The sequence below is a fragment of the Talpa occidentalis genome, unplaced genomic scaffold, assembly GCF_014898055.3.
Source record: "Talpa occidentalis isolate TD23 unplaced genomic scaffold, MPIMG_talOcc4v2.1, whole genome shotgun sequence".
NCBI classification, from domain to species: domain Eukaryota; kingdom Metazoa; phylum Chordata; class Mammalia; order Eulipotyphla; family Talpidae; genus Talpa; species Talpa occidentalis.
This window is the reverse complement of record NW_026555331.1, coordinates 120,488,995-120,508,551: the sequence shown is the minus strand read 5'-3', so window position 1 is coordinate 120,508,551 and position 19,557 is coordinate 120,488,995. Positions and strand designations below refer to the sequence as shown.

Genomic DNA, 19,557 nt, shown 5'->3' with positions numbered 1-19,557 from the left:
GACCTTTAAAAACAGTAATTCTGGGGCCTCCCTGGTGGCACAAGGGGTTAAGCACCACCCTGTGAAGCATTCCTCAGCCTCTGCAGCATTAATTCAATCCCAACCAGCTGGGGAGCAACCCACAGGGTGAGGCAGACCTCCCCTGACTCTCCCGCTGCTCCCCTCAGCAGTGTATTTCAGTCAGTCTGCCTGTTCTGTTCCCCACTCTGTCTCTGGTGAATCCTCTCACCCCCCCCACCTCCCACATCTCTGGCCTGTACCCTAGCTGTTGTATGCATAAATAAATAAATCTTTAAAAAAATAAATAAAAACAATAATTCAGGTTACTTTTAGTTTCATTAATACTACCTTAGCAACTTGAAAAATCCATACTTGTCTTCTTTACATTGTTCATGAAAATTTGGTAAAATATCTAAACTTTCGGTCACTTAATAGTACCCTAGCATCTAAGAAAATGCCTGGCTAAGCAAAAACCTAGAATATCATTGAAGCATTTCATTTTTGACCTAAACATTGTATTCTACCAAGATAAGTAATGTGGGTAGGTCCTGCTAAAGAATTTTTTTTTTTTTTAAATATTTATTTATTTATTTATACAAGCACTGGGTACAGTCAGAAGCGCGGGAGGGTGAGAGAATTCACCAGAGCCAGCGCGGGGAGCAGAGCAGGCAGAAGGACCGAAGTACACTGCTGAGGGGAGCAGCGGGCGGCAGGAGAGGTCTACGTGCCATGTGGGACCCTCGCCGGTGGTCTACGTGCCATGTGGGACCCTCGCCGGTGGCCGGGGAGCAGCCGGGGATCGAACCGGCACTGCAGAGGCTGCGGGCAGCTTCGCAACCCAGCGCTCAACCGCTGCGCCACCGGGGAGGCCCACCTGCTAAAGAATTTTGAGAACAAAAAACTTTTCAGTGTTACTGTCATGAACATCAAAAGGAATCTAGAAAATAAATCATAAATATATAATTATGAGTGATTTGGACACTCACAAGCACATTTACTACCTATCCAGGAAGAAAAGTATATTATGCTTAAAACTTTAAAATTTTCTCACTATTTTTCTCTCATTTACCTGCTCTCAGGAAACATTTGATTAGTGAAATTACATATATCCTCATTTATCAATACTTTTCTGGTAAAAATAGCTGTAAATATGTGTTGATAATTTTAGATTTAAAGGTGTTTTGGTTTTTCAACTAAAAATAAGTCAGAGTAGGTCCTTCCTTCATTCTTAATCCTTTGCTAGAAATAGTTTTGTAAATCGTGGAGCCTGTAGTGAGATTCTAATCATGATTTTTTACATTCTGCTGGCTTTACTTTTCTAAGTAAAGTGAAATCTTCATTTTTAACTTGCCTGTTTAGCATTTCATATTTTATCTCTGGGTTTGATTTACTTGACTCACTCTGATGACTTTTGTTGTGCTCCTTAAATTATCAATATATAACTTACATTCAATTTCCATTTTAGTACAGACACTTGAACTAATCATGTTTTACAAACGATGTGGTTTCTGTAGTTTCTGTGAATCACAATGGCATTGTTTGTGGGTACAGATGTGTGATTATTTTAGATGAGATTTAAAATTCACTGAAACACAAATTTACTTACTCTTTATGTGTTCTATAACACAGATCTTATCTTGCCTGGGTATTATCACACCATCTTGCTTGGTATTTGTAGAAAATTAAAAGACTTAGAATTATGAGTTGGTATCTTTATCCATTGTCAATACTGATGGATATCCTTGGAATGATCCAGGAAATCCACTGTAAGATATGATATTCCCAAATCACTATAGGCTATTTCAGAAACATCATTGAAAGTTTTAGAGTCTAACCATTGCACTGATTATAAGAGTTTACAATTTTTTTGTTAGAAATTTCATATTAAATTGAATTGTCCCAACATTTATGAGATGATAGATCATTTAATAAGTAATCATGTGTTTGCATAAACCAAAATGAACTGGGGATTTTTTTCTGTAGTGTTGAAGGTTCAACTAACTGTTTTTGTAAATCTAGGATTATCCAAATTTAATAGCTTGGTGTTAGGATAAAAAGTGAATTCCTCAAAGTGTAAAACTGAGTCCAACTTCTGTGTGTCTTATGGATCTCATTACTACTGCTGCATAAGGACCATATAATAAAGCTTCCGCCACAATGATCTCTCAGAGTACAGACCCACTGCAGTCTGTCTTCCCCTCTCTCCAATTCAACCTCCTCTGATAAGTGACAAGAAATCCACCCTTCATATGTCTGTGGTTGTTCATCTGATCTGCTCTTCTGTCATTATAGACACATGGGAAAAATTAGGATGTCTCTGACACTTCAGTTAAAGGCATGTTCTCTCCTGTTTTCTCCAGTGTCAAAATCTTACTTCTTAGGAACATTTTAGTTCTTAGAAAAAAATCTTCCCAGTTTAAGCCCTTTGGCAACTTTATATAGTAACCAGAATTAGTCATACAACTTCAGATTCAAAGATGCTGATATATTGAACCAAAGTAAGTGATGGGATGGGGCCAGTCTTTCTTTGGAGAAGCAGAAGATCAGTAAGATCTTTTATCTCAACAAAATGTTGAGATAAAAACATTTGAGTGGGCCTCCCCGGTGGTGCAGCGGTTGAGCACTGGGTTGCGAAGCTGCCATTGGCCTCTGCGGCACCGGTTCAATCCACTGCTGCTCCCCGGCCACTGGAGGAGGGTCCCACATGGCGCGCAGACCTCTCCTGCCGCCCACTGCTCCCCTCAGCAGTGTACTTCGGTCCTTCTGCCTGCTCTGCTCCCTGCTCTAGCTCTGGTGAATTCTCTCACCCTCCTGCGCTTCTGCCTGTACCCAGTGCATGTATAAACAAACAAACAAACAAACAAATAAATTAAAAAATGCCTCTATTAAAGAAAAAAACATTTGAGTAATCAAGAAAGATAATTCAGAACAAGTTCAATAGCAAAAGAGCAGGAACGGAAAACTTGGAGATATGCTTCTGGGTAAGCACTTATAAGACTGCCAGATTAGGACCTCTGCAAAGCATTTTAATTTAGTAAAGAGAAGAATAAAGACCTTTTTACAAATTCACATAACTCAAGAACTTAGTAATTTACCCATGTTAGAAGTCTGAGACAAAGTTGGTACTAACCAAGTGAGAATGTAGTAAATGATGTTGTACTATGTTATATTTCTTTAGGATATTTTTCTAATTTTTCTTTGGTGCATTTACCTTGATAAATGTGGAAAAGATGGTGAAATTTCTACAGGCTGAGAAAAATATATATATATTACACAAAATTAGATTGATATAGTCAATTCCTGAGATATGGTTAAAATAAGCTTCCCAAACCCAGCACTTTACTAGATTTGGACTGTATTTCCATATACAGTACATGTGTGAATATTTTTCAAATAAATTTGTACTTTTTCTTTTATGAAGTTTAATGTATGCTATACATATTTTTCTTTTTGAGAAAATAATGTTTAGTTATGTCAGACAGTGGGTATTTTTGTTAACAAATATTGAGTTGAGTCTTCCTAACTAGTGATATAAATATATCATTTCAATTTGTTGACTTAAATAAATCCAGGTGGGTTAACATATTGAGTTAACCCAGACTATTTATACTAAAGGACTTTTTAAAGTAATACTATATTTTGTCATTTTCAAAGATTTGAATATTTATTTGCCAAAATACCATAAACTATATTATAGCTATAAAGTACCTTCAGTTCAGTTCAATTTAATTCAGCATTTATTGATAATCTGCTAACAGTTGAAGCTGATGTCTTAGACGGCATATTTCATTCTTGGAGGAACTTATTTATTCTTGGGAGAAAAGACATTATTTAATACTGAGAACAGTTTTGTGTGCTATCAAAATAAGGAGACAGGGATGGGTGTTTCCTAATGATTAAGGGATCAATATAATAGTCTGTGAGTGTTCCCTTTTATCTTGTCTTTTTTTGATAATAGCCATTTTAACAGATGTTAAGTGATAATTCATTGTGATTTTGATTGGCATTTTTATACAGATGTTGAATTGTAATACTATGCAACTGAACTTATATAATATAAAACAATGTTAACTCAATAAAATTCATTAAAACAAAGTAAGTGAAAAAAATCCTTTTGGTCCTAATTCCTCATTAGGTGCTACAAAATCTCATACCTTCTTTGCAAAAAAACCTTGAATGAGCAGACGGCCCAGTAGTTAAGAGTGTGGCTCTGAGGCCCAATCCTTGGGCTAATCTACATACAGACTCTACTTAACAAAATGCTTGGTAACAGGAGTTTTCCATAGATACCAACTTTATTAATTGTATGTTGCTCTCTCTTCAGCCCTCTTCTCTAGTAAAACACTATTTTCTTTGTTTCAATATGGAATGCATTCTATCAGTCTCTTCTGCTAGTTTTTCCTCTTCTATCAGTCCCTTAAATGCATACCTACCTCTTTGAATCACTTCTCTTTTTATTCCCTACTTTCTCTCTGAATACTTGGTCTTCTTCCATGACTCCACCACCTTCTTGTGATAATGATTCCCTGATTAATACCTAGTTCAGATCTCTCTTGTTCAGAGCTGTTCAGGAGAAGTAAAGTGCCAGCCATAGTTGTAATGTTCAATATCCTAGTAACCACATTTAAAAACAAAAAGATATCAATGAATTCAATAATGCATTTTACTTAACACAGAATATTATGACATAGTAGGCATTTTAGTATACAGTAGTCCATATAAAATTATTAATCACATATTTTACTTTCTCTTTTTTGTATTAAGTATCCAAAACTTGGTATGTATTTTATAATTAGAGCACATTTAAGTATTAGAATATTTGATCAGTATTAAAATTTCATAATATTTATAGTTAAAAATAAGTCCATATATCTGAGTGTTTCAGGCCACTTAAAAGCCTTCCAGTAACTGAATCAAATATAAAAAAAAAAATACTTAATATATACATCCACCTTGACAAATTTTATCCATCTTTTTTCAGAGGAGCTGATTTAATTTTGATTCAAAAGTATATTGGTTTCAAAACTACATCCATTCAAGTAAATTTATTTACTCTTTTGTCAACCTAGTATTTTTAACATGGAATTCACAGAGATATAGCATAAATGGAAAAGCAACTCCAAAATTATCAGTTTCAAGAGGACATTCTTTAGATTTTTTTCTTTTTTTGAAGATTTATTTATTTATGCATACAAGAACTGGGGTACAGGCCAGAGGTATGGGGAGGGTGAGAGGATTCACCAGAGACACAGTGGGAAACAGAACAGGCAGATTTACTGAAATACACTGCTGAGCGGAGCAGTGGGCAATTCCTGAGAGGTCTGCTGCGCCATGTGGGTCACCTCCCTGGCTGGGGCTCAAATTCCTGCTGCAGTGGCTGTAGATAGCTTCACAGTGCTGAGACTTAACCCCTTGTGCCATCAGGGAGGCCCTAGATTTTTTCTTGCAGACAATTTAACACCTGACTAACCCTGTATAATAAGTAACTGCGCTGTATATAAGGGGTTCTTCTCTTCATTCTAGGAGTAATCCATTACTTTTCGATATAATAAGAAATAGATAATCCATTACTTTTATATGTAATAGCTAATTGAAATGCTGATGTCTTATTTTAGATGCTTATTCTTATTTCTTCCTCAAAAATGTTCTATAGCCATTTGATTTGTATACTGTGACCTACATTTTCTAACAGTGTTTGTGATTATATATTGTTATATTTTACATCCCTGCTAATCAATCATCTTTCCTTTTTTTTTCCCTTGGTCTAGCTCCAACAGAGGCCACATCACACCCACATCTAGGTATGTGTCTAAGACCTGATGTACTAACCTTAGTATTAGATCTACTTGTTTGACATCGCTGGTTATGTGGGCAGATGTTGTAGAGGCAAGGAAACTGTCCTCACTGACTGTTGATCATTCACTGCAATTGGACCTAGGGCACTTTACTCTTGCATGAAGGGCTTCACCAATTAAGGTTTTCATGCTGCCCAGTGCACAGCTAATGAAGTTCTTTCAGACCTGTTATAGAGCATTCATCCTTGGGATCTTATTGAGTGTGTCCTTTTGACAGAGTATTCTAATGCTATTTCCCCAGAGCTTCTACCATCATAAATAGTAGAACATAGAGACAGTGGGTAAAATTTGTGAGTGTAGAAGAATTGAGATCATATCAGATTTTTAAGTTTCTGCTCAAAATATTACTAGATTTTTTTAAATTTTATTTATTTTTGTGTAGAAGAACTGGGGTATAGGCCAGATATGTGGGGAGGAGGGTTGAGAGAATTCACCAGAGACAGAGTGGGGAGCAGAACAGGCAGATCTACTGAAATACACTGCTGAGGGGAGCAGTGGGTGAGACAGGAGAGGTCTGCTTCGCCATGTGGGTTTCTCCCTGTCTGGCTGGGGATCGAACTCATGCTGCAGTGGCTGATGATAGCTTGATGGTGCTGTTTTTAACCCCTGTGCCAACAGGGAGGCCCTTATTACTAGTTTTAAAAGAGAAATAATTTGGTCATTTTTTCAAGAATCTAAATGAAATGGATTTTTAAATAACTTCCTGCTTTTATTTATGGCATCATGCAAGTTACCATCTCTCATTTTTCTCATGATCTTTTTATAGTGCCAGACACTTAGTGGATCAGTTCTTGAAGTAGGATTGTGCAGTGATTAAGAGTACAGATCCTGGAACCAAACTGCCTGGGTTTATCTCACCTCCATCCCTTGCTATTCATGTAGTTCTGGGCATGGGACTGTGAGAGGCAAGCCCTGTGTTTGACTTTGACCATCCAGCTTCTCCTGCTAGTGACTTTGGTAGGACTTCTCTTTGTAGGGTGCTAGTTTCCACACTTCTGATGTCTGAACAGTAGAACCTTTACACTTGTTCCTTAGTAGTTTAGGGATAAAAGAAATATAAACATTTAAAATTACATTTTAAATTAAAATACCTTTATTCCTCAAAAGTATAGTACATTGACTCTTGTTTTCCTAAGTCTTTTATTGTAGACTAATTCTTTTCTGTACATTTTTTCTTTTAGCTGAAATACATAGTGACAGCATTATCCTGAGAGATGACTTTGATTCCTACCACCAACTGGAGTTGAATCCTAATATATGGTAAGTTTCAGGAATGTGCCTCACTTTGCATTGTTCAATGAAAAAAACAAAATGAGGCTGATTGCTCCCTTGGAGCAGTTATGTAAAATATAATTATTCTCTGTCACTAAGGTATCAGTGAGAATTGTTCAACTATGAAACTGGGCTTCATGTAGATTGCATTTCTGGACTTCTTTTAGTGCTGAATATAGGAGTCCCTCACAGCCATGGGTGTAATTAGATACTTATTTCAATTGTATAAGTTCCTTTAATATAAAACATCATACACTAATGTATCTAATAATTTCATTTATGCCAAGAGAAAAAGGGAAATGGTTTATCTGCAATCACAAATAATTTGAGTCATACTTCCAAATAACTTTAATTTATTGGTTTACCTCATTATTTATTCTTCAATCTCTCCTTCCAAGGCTCTTTTAGGCACAACTCCATGGGATTTTTGTGGGCAATGAAATAATGAATCAGAACTTACTCATTAAAAACTTGTTGAATAAATAAATAGATGCATGAATTTGTTGGCAATCTGTTGCATTTTTGCTGACTCTAAGGAAATATGTCTATCAACCCAGACTTACAATCAGTCTGTATAATGTGGGAGAACATCTGAATGTGGATTTTTTTCTATATTAGATGTTTATATATATACAAGAGTTCAAGATAAAACAGAAGCACTAATATAAACTCAAATTGCGAACAAACCCAAGCAATACTCCAGACTAGAAAGAAACCATTTTATCCTCAATGTCAATATGTGGTATACATCTCTGTTTTTGTTTATTTTCATTGTTCAGTAACTGTTGCACAATAATTATATTACTTTTTAAATAGTAATATTTAAAAGTAGCTAGTGGTTTAGTAAAGGAAATACTGAAAACATATTTTTACAAAGTTTATAATCCAGGATAAAAATTTTTAAGTATAGAGAGGTACAAATAACATGTTACAGGGTTTCCAAAGAAGGTGAGATGACTCTACTGGGAGTTTCTTAGAGAAAGTGTTTCTTGATTTGAAAGTTAAAGATGACATACATATAGAGAGTGGTGGTGCTTGATGTTGTGAACAGAGGAAATTTTTCTGTCTTTCCTAGAAAGAGATGTAGATTTAGAAAGTATAAATATGCAAAAAATAATCAAAGTAGACAGTCATCAAGTCTTATAATTATATGGCATTTTAAAGAAATTTATCAACATCACTTTCCAATAAATATACCCTAAATGTAAATTTCTTAAAAATGAGCCCCAAATCTTATTTTTCAGGCAAAAAAATATCCTAAGCACTGATTTTACTCAAGAAAAGTTCTATACTTCTCTTGGCCTTTTTTAAAACATTCCATTAATATAGATATTAGCAGATGATTTGTTTCTTTCAAGGCAAGTTCATTTCTGTCAACCTAATTTATATTCTTCATTGAGCTTTCTTGACAAATACAAAGCGTGACTGTTATGTGGTTAAAATTCCATTGTTTTTTTAATCAATAAAACATGATTGATTTTGCTTCACCTATTTTCATGACTGATCTGGTGATGTATACTTTCTTGACCCAAGTTATAGATTTTATGTCCCTTTTACTTAAGCTATGATTTTTCTTAGTTTTCAAAAAAGCCTTTTAGTAACTTTAAAAAGCCATGTACTTCTGTCTTCTATCATATATGTTTCAGGATTACTTTACTTTATCCCTTTTTGCCAACAATCTACTTCACCGTATTCTCTTTAAGACAAATAACAAAGCAAATGTGAAACTATCATCATTTGAGAGATGACTTTGTTGAACTGAAGGTGACAGAGGCGCTGAGTTCAGGCTGGGCCTATGTGACTGGACATAGACACTCGGCAGCTGGGTATCTTCAGTAAAAGAAAAACTGTTTCACCTCTTTGAACCCATTACTTTGTCATTAAGAGTGGGAAGAATACTGTCCTTACACTGCTATTTTAAAGCTTGATGTATGTGTAAAGGTGTGGCACTAACACCTGGTGTGTTTTAAGTGCTCACTACAATTTAGGTTCCACCTTTTTCCCTCCTTCCCTACCTCCCTCTCTCATTCCTGCCTCAGTCTCTCCCCCACACCTCTTCACTCTCACCGTCATCCTCTATTCCCCTTTCTCCTTCTCATCCTCTCTGGTATATTTTTACTTTAGGCTATTTGTCTCCTCCAAGCCCAGATATGACCAGAAATTATTATTATTTAATAGTCTTCAATGAATCTATTTAAATGAGTCCCCAAGTCTTCCCTCACTGTACTTGGCTAAAAAGGCAAACACCAAATTAAACATATATGTATTATATCATATATGGAGTTAATATATTAATGAAGACAGTATTATAGTGAAATCATAGAAGAAGAAAAAAAGATAACAGATGCCTTAGACTCCTTAAAAATAGACATAAGCTCCCTAAGGTCAGAAACCATCTCTCAGTCAAATCAGATATTCCTGTGAAATATTCCCCATAAAATAAAGGGCACTATGTAGGTTATTTAATTTGTAATTTTTAAGACAAGAAAAGAGAAATTAAGACACTAAAGCCATGTCTGTCATAGTTGCAGCAGCAGAAACAGCTTAAAAATTAAATCATTCACAACGTTTTTGCTTTCATTAGCTTCATCTAATGAAATAAACTTTCATCCACTTCATTTCATATAATCCTTAGTATCCCGGCTTTTCTCATATACAAATTACTGAACATAAACACCACAGACACAAAATGATATTGCTGTTATTAAGAATAAGCATAAACAAGTGTTTGACAGCAGTTGGAATAGAATCAGGATTCTTTTCAAAATAAACTCAATATCAAATGTACTGTGCAGCTATTTAGCTTAAATATTAGATTTGATTGGATAATTAATACACATACTTGACAAAAAGTATAATATAAAAAAATAATTAAAAGTCTTCCTCCACTAGACCTATAATGTCTTTTCTCCAGAGGCAACAACTGTTAGCTGTTAATTAACAGTTTCATCCAGTTCTTCCTGAAATTGTTAATGCTCTTACAAGTATAAGCAAGCATATTCACAAGTGTAATTCGTAAGTTATGAATTCCATCCACAAACTTGGGTATCAGAGAAGTAAAACGATTTTTAACCTTTCACAGCCCAACTTAAATTTCTTCCATTGTCCTCCTTCCATTGGTGGCGGAAACTTAATTTCAGTAAACTTTGTCTTGCCCTTTCCCATTTTTCTAATGTTGTAAGTTTCAAGTTTTTTTATTGCAAAGTAGTGGTCTGCCCTGTCATCTGTTCCTACAGATACCCACCAAGACCTTCCTGTGTCATCTAGACTTTGGTGACTGGTCTACAGAGGTGGTCTTGTCCCTGTCCTAACCACACCTTCATGGCAATGGCTCTATTATGAGCCCTGCTAGAGGCACAGAAATGGATTTGCTGCTCCTGGACCTGGGCCAGGGGCATCTTTGTGATGCTCTCTTCTGGCATGTTATCATGAAGCTATGTTTCTTTTGTCTCCCTGAGATGAAGAACATAGAGTTCTTTGTTCTTTGCCCTCCGGATCTCACTGGGGCTCTGCTAAGAAAGTGGCCCTGGTTTCTTTGTTAGGATGAAAAATGAGAAATAAAGTTGCAAATGAACTTCCCAAACAACAAAGCCTCTTCATAGGAATATAGTGGCAATTCAGGCTTGATGAGAGTGAGGATTCTCCAATTTAACTTGGCCTGATACTGGACCACACAAAAGTGCCAGACCACCTCTGAACCGCAACCATACTTCAAAAATTCAAAGGTACCACTGAACTCGAGAAGGGAAGAGTGAGGGTGGATGGAGCAACACCAATTTATCAACACTGCTAACAACTTCCCATCATCAAGTGTGTGCACAATTGCACTGTGGATCATGGAGAGGATCAGTAGTGACTCAGTCATAGGGAGACCATTAGGTTGAAAACCTCATATAACTGAATTTGAAAGGAATTTAAGTAGTTATAGATAGGTTTTATCTCATTAACAATTTACCTAAGAGTCTACTACTTGCCCATCAACTACATTTTCATAGTTCCTTTGTATGAATTAAACTATTTTAATATGATATAAGCATTGTCAGTATTCCATGTGAATGGGAAGCAACTGTGATTTCCATATTAAAAAGAAGTATACCTAGGGCCTCCCCGGTGGCTCCGCGGTTGAGCGCTGGATTGCGAAGCTGCCCACAGCCTCTGCAGTGCCGGTTCAATCCCCGGCCACCAGAGAGGGTCCCGCATGGCGCACAGACCTCTCCTGCCACCCGCTGCTCCCCTCAGCAGTGTACTTTGGTCCTTCTGCCTGCTCTGCTCCCCGCTCTGGCTCCGGTGAATTCTCTTACCCTCCCGTGCTTCTGACTGTACCCAGTGCTTGTATAAATAAATAAATAAATCTTTAAAAAAATTTTTTTAAAAAAAAGAAGTATACCTAGTAGCCCAAATCTGGGAATATCCCAGGTATCCACAAGAGGAGACTAGATAAACAGTGATACATCTGTATAGTGTAGAGTGGAGTGAATTATTGATATTTGAAATAACATGGTTGAATCTCAAAGTATTATGTAGGATTATAGAAATCATACCTAGAAGAGTATGTACTGTATGGGTCCACTTCTATGATGCCTCAGATAGACACAATTATCCAATGTGCTAGAAATTAGTTCAAGGATAATTTCAGGGTTTGGACGGTTGATTGGGAAAGGGCATAAAAAACTTTCTGGGGTAATGAATATGTTATATATTTTGAGAAGACGTGGGTTACATATGTGTGTGCTTTTGTCAAAATGAGATCTGTGCATTTTACTGTATGCAAATTTATCTCAATAAAATCTTCAACAATAGTAAGAAAATCAGTGAGGAAAAATCAATAAAAGATACTCCTGATTCACAACTTGGAGTTACAAAGAGTTCAAAGAGAGAGTGGAACTAAAAAGTAAATTAATTTTTTAAAAACAATCTAAGTTTTCTTAAGATGTCCTCATCCTTCAAGCAATTACAAAGTCAAGGAGGAATCTTTGTTTTGCTTCACAGATTATCCCTTTAATGCTTGCTTGCTAAACATCACAGATGACATTCAGAGTCATAGTATCACCACTCTTATTTTCTAATGGGAAACATGGGACTGCTAGAAAACAGATGATGAATGGCAGCTAGATGACAACAGATGTTTCCCTTCTAGAACAATAATAATGGCAGAGGTGTCCTATTCACCTGAGATAGGGAAAGAACAGGAGTCTCTACCCAGAAGCAGCATCTTAGATGAGTTAGTCATGATGCCACAGGGATATGAGACATCAAGAAAATGCAAGTGAAGTTGTCTCAGATCATATGGTACAGAGGGAGAACTCTGTCAGTTGGTTTATCAAAGAGAAAGCCCCACAGTTTATAGCAAAGAAAACTAAAGTTATGACTGGCATTACTTAGGATTGCTTGAACAAGAAGAGACTAAAATATTTTCATTTTTATATGTAAAAGGTCATGCTACAGAACCAGGGAACTAGATATCACTGTCTCTGCTGCATCTCATATTCACTTGAGAATATTAATTTAATAGAGTCATCATTCTGAAATGGACCAAAAAGATCAGTGACTTAGCTTATTCAAGTTTATTTTCTTTAATAAAAATAGATGAACAAAGATTTTAGAAAGACTGAAAATTTTGGAGGGAGACAAATTATTCTAGCTGGAACTTTATTCAGTGATTAGTGACTTAGCCAATAAGAGAAAAGAAGTCTTAAACAAGCAGTAAAATCACTTGTGGGTCATTACTATCCTGGAATTCTATATAAAAGTACATCCACCTTGCTCAGTGTTCAGCATTAAGTAAGCCTGGAACACAGTGTTGGGAGGAGAGGAGCACCAGCCGTGGACACTAAAGGTGCCACATCTCTGCTGAAGGGTTTTCAAGAGATTTTTTTTTTGTAATGATGATCTTTAGAAGACATTTGACACAGTAGGTCTGCCCACTATAAAATGTAGCATAAACCTGATAATTTTTCCAGAGCAGGCAGCTAAGGCAAATTGTGAATAGATGAGAAAAATCAGATAAAATAAATATTTTCTCTTATTGATACCTTTGCCAGAGCCTCTAATATGTCAGTGTATTTTTGCACTGTGGAAATATAATTTGATTTTTAGGATTTAATGATCCAGAATTATCACCTTATGTACATCTTTTTTTTCCCTTTTGTCTGACTTTATCCCTCTTCACTTATTCCCACCATTTCTGCTCTCTCTCTCTCTCTCTCTCTCTCCTCTTTTGTTAATAACTTTTGTTTTTCTCACAGTAGAAAACACTCCTCATGCTTTCTCTCTCTCCTTCCTCCTGTTTTCTTACTGTGATGTAATTGCTCTGGGGAAAAGCTTCATCTACAATAGAAAGGTTAACCAGGAGGTGTCCCACTAATAAAATAAGGTATGAATCTGGAGGGTTATTATTTCCTTCTTTAATCTCTGTTTTAGATGACAGAAACAAGAACTCACTCAATAGAACTAAATGTCAAGTACATTAGAAACAAGCGAAAAAATATTTCTTCAAGCAGCACAGAATAGAATTTACCGTAGTAGGAGGTCAGGATATTGCATGCAGTGGTGCGAAATTAGAGGGATTATTTCTAACCCAAATAATATTTGTCATTGTACCTGTTAATAAAGAAGAGATCAAATTTTTAAACTCCCTAGTGAAATAAGAAGAGTTCTCTTACCTTCCTCAGTGAGAAGTAATGAGAGAAAAAGAACTGTAAATGGGGTTTGTCATTTTCACATTTAGAGAATGTGTTAGTGCCTTAGAAAAAAAGGCATGACATAGTTGAAGGTGATATTGTTCTCAGTCTTATAGAGAGAATTCTCCTTGCAATTTTTCTAAAAATATCCCACCTTTACAAAAAGAAAAGAATTTTAGGATTTTTTTGAGATTTAATTTTTTAAGTTTGATCATTTATAAGTAAATAGTCATGCCCTCCCTATTATGAAACATTATTCTGTTATTGCAAAATACAATAAAAAGTTGAGCCTTTGGTTGTTGAGATATGAATGGAAGGAGCTCTGGTATCTCCAGAAGTCAGCTGACTGCCCAGTTACATAATGCATTTGTTTTGGTGGATTCACCAATCTTGCCTGGAAACTCACACCTCAGATTTGTTAGCATATACAGTATAAGCTGTACCTGAGGGAATAAATATGCTATCTTTGGGCCACGAAGTTCCTATTTCTTTTTCCATTTTAAAATATTTTTTTTATAATCAGAACATTTGTTGTTAAAAAATATTTTAGTATCTCCATTCAGAAATGCTGGTGAATGAACAATTCTGGCCCTTACAATGCCAGATTGCTACTTCCAGATCTGAGTCCCAGTCCCTGACTCCTTTAGGGGAAATAAATTATGGATAGATAATATGATATCCTTGGTCTTGGGGAGAAGTGGTATATATTTCAAATGAGAATTTGATGAAAACTGACTGTCAGTGAGTTTCCAGGTGATTAACTTGTTTCAGCAGAATGCCTGACTAAAGGCTGAGTGATTTCATTCTGATCTAAAAGAAGAATGAGTCATATAATTAAAGTGCTCTTGAGAAAATAATATTTCAATTATTTATTTATTGTTATCAGGATGATGTCACAATCAACCTTTCATAAATCTCTAGTTGTGCGAATGAGCCTGATTTTCTCATTATTCCTCCTCCTCCTTCCTACATCCTCTGTGAGTCACTGCAGTGCGTGGGTACCCCAGACTCCAGGGACATTTCACATCAGCTTCCTCTGTGCCTGCAGAATGAGTGCTTTGGTGTATCTTCCAGTCTAATAAATTGAAATCAGGATTAAAAACGTAATTATACCTTCAGAAGTATTCTCTCCACTGCACCAAAGCACATTATATATAATTCTTCATCCCAGACAAAAACAGCCAGCTAAATTAAAAAAAAGGTCACAAACTGACACCAAAATAACAAATATCAAACTGCCAGGAGCTTGTTATAGTAAAAAACAAAGGCCTGTCTCAAAGAATTTCTTATTCTTTTATGTTTATGGTTTGACTCATGTTGGTCATGAAATAATGGCCTTTCTATTTATTGTTTCTTTTATATTTTTTTATAACGAAGAGATGATAGCATGATAGTGTGTGTATACAATAGGAATGAATGATCTAAAGATGCACACAACCAAAGGAATGTTGAATTTGATTATGTGCTTCAGTCCAGTGAATACTTAACATTTTTGATGAAACCATGGCATTTCTTATTTTTGTACATTTTCATAAAAAATAAAATCCTTTGATAAGTGAGAAAAGAATTCTTAAGATAAGTCATTATATCTTTTCAAAATAAACTTGGGCAAACATGCTTTGAAATACACATTGTTCTTAGATAACTGGAGTTCTTTTCTCTTAGTGGCTGTATTAGGAAATTGGAAGAATATTGAACAAGGAGTCTTGGAATCTGAATTTTAGTCCTATCCTCCTTTTGTAAAATAAGGGAATCATGACACTTGGTGATATTTCAGGGACCATCTAACTTAAATGTGCAATGATCTGTGAGCACTAGTAATAGATAAGCCTCATGTGGAACCTAAGCAAGTGATAAATAGGTTCAGAGAGGGCTTAATAAATTCAGTCTGCATGGTTTTTGAGGAGAGCACGCATTTCCCTTATAATGTCTTATAATCATACTACTCATAGCACAATATATTTTGAGGTGGAAGTTTCCTATGATGTACCATGGTTATTTACCAGATTCTTATGTTCTGTTCCTTATGTTGGGAAATAGGAAGGGGAAAGTTTTCTTAGATTAGAGAAATACTCAGTACTGCTTTTACTATTAGCCAGAGAAGCAATTCATTTCTAATCCTTAGCCTGGGAGGTCAAATTCCTTTTTAAATTAAAAAATAAAAGTCTGTTTAACTGGGATTATTTAAAATTTCCTTCTTCCCACAAATCTCTGAAGAATATGTTATCTAGCTTTACAAAGCCCATCATTTTCCTGAGAGAATGAGAAAATAGTATAAATTCAATTGGGAGGCCACAGTTTAAATGTCAGGAACAAACAGCACCATAGCATGATTATTTTTTCCTCTGAGCCTGCAGAAAATTGGACTGCTCATCATCCAGCAAATTTAATCTAGTTCATAGGAACTTGTAGAACTTTTCCATATGGAAAGAGTAGGATATCAGGCTACTAGTATTCTCCACAGAATTCTCCATTCGAGTATTAATCTAAGTCTACGTAGACGAGAGAGAAGGATAGGACTGAAACAGCACTTAGGTATTGTTTTAAATTCTGGATGGGCCAGTTATTACTTTTCTTGCAATCTGGATACTTATTTACAGCTAAATGTTTAAAACTCACCTGTCTTTCTTACCTGGGTCTCTATTTTCTTCTGGAACCTTTGTATTATCTAGTTCCCAACACCCACTAATTGTGTTGATCTTGAAATTATGATTTGCCTTTTTTCTTTATGAAAAAAGTAATTACACTGAACTTTATGCTTAACTTTAATGATAGAAAAATTATTATGAAGATCACATGATAGATTCACCATTAGGAAAGTCACTTTGATAGGCAGCACAGGGTGTTAGGTACATGAATAGAAATGAACCCACTGCCAATAATCGTGGAAAGCTAAGCAAAAACGGACTTGGTTTAAAACACACTGAGGGCCAGAACCTTCAATGATGGTTACCACCTTCCAGAACAATATTACTGTTCCCTAGTAATACTTTCTTAAACCTCTTCTCATTTTTATATACTCTTCTCTTCCTGATCCCCAATAATATGCACTCCTGTGAATTCAAGCATATCCTAATTCATGTCAGTGCTGATCTCCTTTCTCTGAAGTTTGGATACATAATCATTGTCAGCAGGTCATCACCAGTTGTCAGCAAACCAGATAGCAATCAGTTTCCAAGCTCTGTAATTCTCTAGAGCCGTGCTGCCCAACATAGTAGCACTGATTATATGTGGTTGTTGAACAATTGGAATGCAGCTAGTCTGAATTGAGATGTCCTCTAAGTATGAAATATACCCCACAATTTGAAGTCTCATAACAAAAGAAGATAAAATGTTGGTAATAATTGTTATGTTAGCTACATGTAAAATATAATTTGAATAGTGAGGTTAGGTAAAACATTAATAAATTTAATTTCACCTGTTCCTTTTTATTTTTTAATGTAGACATTAAAGTTGAAAATCACATTGTATTTCTCTTCATTAGCAATACTTTAGAGTGTGCCCACTTTTCCACATCTCTACCTTATTCAAAGGCAATATTATATCTTGCTTGTGTTACATCAATTGCCCTGTCTTTTCTACCTCCAATTTATTTATTTATTTTTTTGAGAGACTGATTTTCCTAAGATTTGGATTTGTATTATGACTTTGGAAACAGAATAATGGGAGTTTGAATTCTAGTTTTATAATTTGCAAGCTGTGTAACTGGACACTTAATATTCTAAATCTTAGTTGGAGCATCCTCAAAATTGGGGATAAAAATAAAGGGGGTGTCATATGAATTACTTGAAATACTATATTAGAGCTCCTAGAACAGTATCTATAATTTGTTAAATGGTGCATTAGAATTTTCAGAAGGTAGTTCCATTTTCCAGCCGATCCTTTCTGCACTTCACCATGTACCAGTATGGTCCTAACCATATTAACGCACTGAAGCAGCATTCAACGTGTGTGTTGCAATCAATGTGTTTTCTGTGCCCTGTCATACACTTTACCTTTTTCCTTGCTTGAGTAACTCCTATTTCTCATTCAGAACCAACTCCTTCGGGACCATTCTTCCTCAGTCCACATTAGGCACCACTGCAACCAGTATAAATTTCTATTGTAAGGAGTGAGAAGCAATGAATAATGTCATGGATATTGAAATTGGCAACTGGGTCCAAATTGAAGCTCTGTCAGTTTTATAGCTGTGTGACCTTGAGTAAATCTTAACTGACTGAAACTCAATTTTCTTACTAATAGAATGAGGATGCCCATAACTATCTTACAAAGATGTTGAGAAATTTCAGAGGGTTTGGGGGTATCTGCCACATAGTAGAATGTAGTATATAGTTATTATTGCATTGGTACTATATATTGTAGCTATGTGTCTTCTTCTCTTCCTTTCCATTTGGAGAGTAAAATACTAGAAAGAAAAACACTATTTTGTTGGTGTTTTTGCCAGTAAAACTCACCATAGTGCCTGTAGGTTCTCAATACAAACTTGTTATATACAAGAATGAATGAACAATGTATGAATAAATAACACATGTTGTAGCTAAAAGTGAGTTGGATTTGACCATTCAACTCACATTTGACCATCCAATGGCATGGCCATTCAGGATAAACTATATTCACAAACCCAGTGAGACTGTGAGGAATTCAAGCAAAGGATATTTAAAATACCCAGGCAGGAAACTACCATCAATTTTTGGTAAAGCATTTATATCTCCAAGTGGCAGCAACCTGGTAAGAAATAACTGATAATTCTAAGTCTTTAAGTGTCCTCAAAAGGGTAATAGCACCTTTATAAATTTTATTTTAAGTTTCTGTGGCTATAAAACACCATGAGGAAGAGAAAGTTCAAGAGAAGGTATTGAGCTAAATGGGGAGAATACCTGTATCTGTTTGCTTTGTACTTATGTTTATTGGCTCTTTAACTCCAGTTATTACACAAAATCAGAATGGTTCTTCAAACACATTAAACATCTGTTGTCTAGTCATTGGTTTTCTATTGCCAGATCATCTATGTTAGAATCACCTTTAAACAATATACAGATATCTAGGCTGTACCTGAATCCTTTTTGATTAAAACTACAGGGGAGTTATAGTATATGTATTTTATTTTTCTGATACATGGTTGATTTGGGGACTTCTGATCAATATTTAGGAATAGAATAATAGTTATGGTAATTAAGCATCAGGACTCAGACTTCACATCAACGATGCTTATTTTGAGAGAGTCATGGGAGGAAATGTCAGGAAACCATTGTGAGAACTGACCATTCTTTCAGTTTTTCTCTGCTGAAGTTGGTATTTCTCTCAACCTATTTCAGAATGAGTCAAAGACCAAATATTCCTCATCTTTCACTAAGTAAGATCCCCACTATGATTTTTGTGGTGCTTCTCACTTTTATCAAAATCACCCTCGTTGGAAAAAAATGAATGTATAAAGAAGAGTAAAACAGTAATAAGTTCATATAGTGCGTTGACTATAGGAAAAAAAAACTAATACACCATAATAATAATAATAATAATAATAATAATAATTTCAAATACACTAACATGTATATCATGTTTGCTCTGTGCCAGGTACTATTATTCTAAATACCTTAGACCCAGACCTTAATAATAATTCCATTCATGAAGTTGTCTTATATTCATCCCTTTCTTACACAAATATTTATGGAATACAATATTCCAGGCATATAATGGTGAGAAAATTGTTAGTTTATGAAGCAGTAGAAGCTTCATGGAGCTGCTACTATGTT

General features: G+C 35.4%; 1 protein-coding gene across 1 annotated transcript in view; it reads left to right on the top strand.

The window, feature by feature from the left end:
* Window positions 1-19,557, top strand: part of RELN (reelin) — a 436,933-nt gene that overhangs the window by 180,469 nt on the left and 236,907 nt on the right. The window contains exons 5-6 of the mRNA XM_037511284.2: window positions 5,769-5,801; window positions 7,037-7,115. Of these exons, the coding sequence (XP_037367181.1) occupies window positions 5,769-5,801; window positions 7,037-7,115 (112 nt within the window). The remainder of the gene's footprint in view (window positions 1-5,768; window positions 5,802-7,036; window positions 7,116-19,557) is intronic.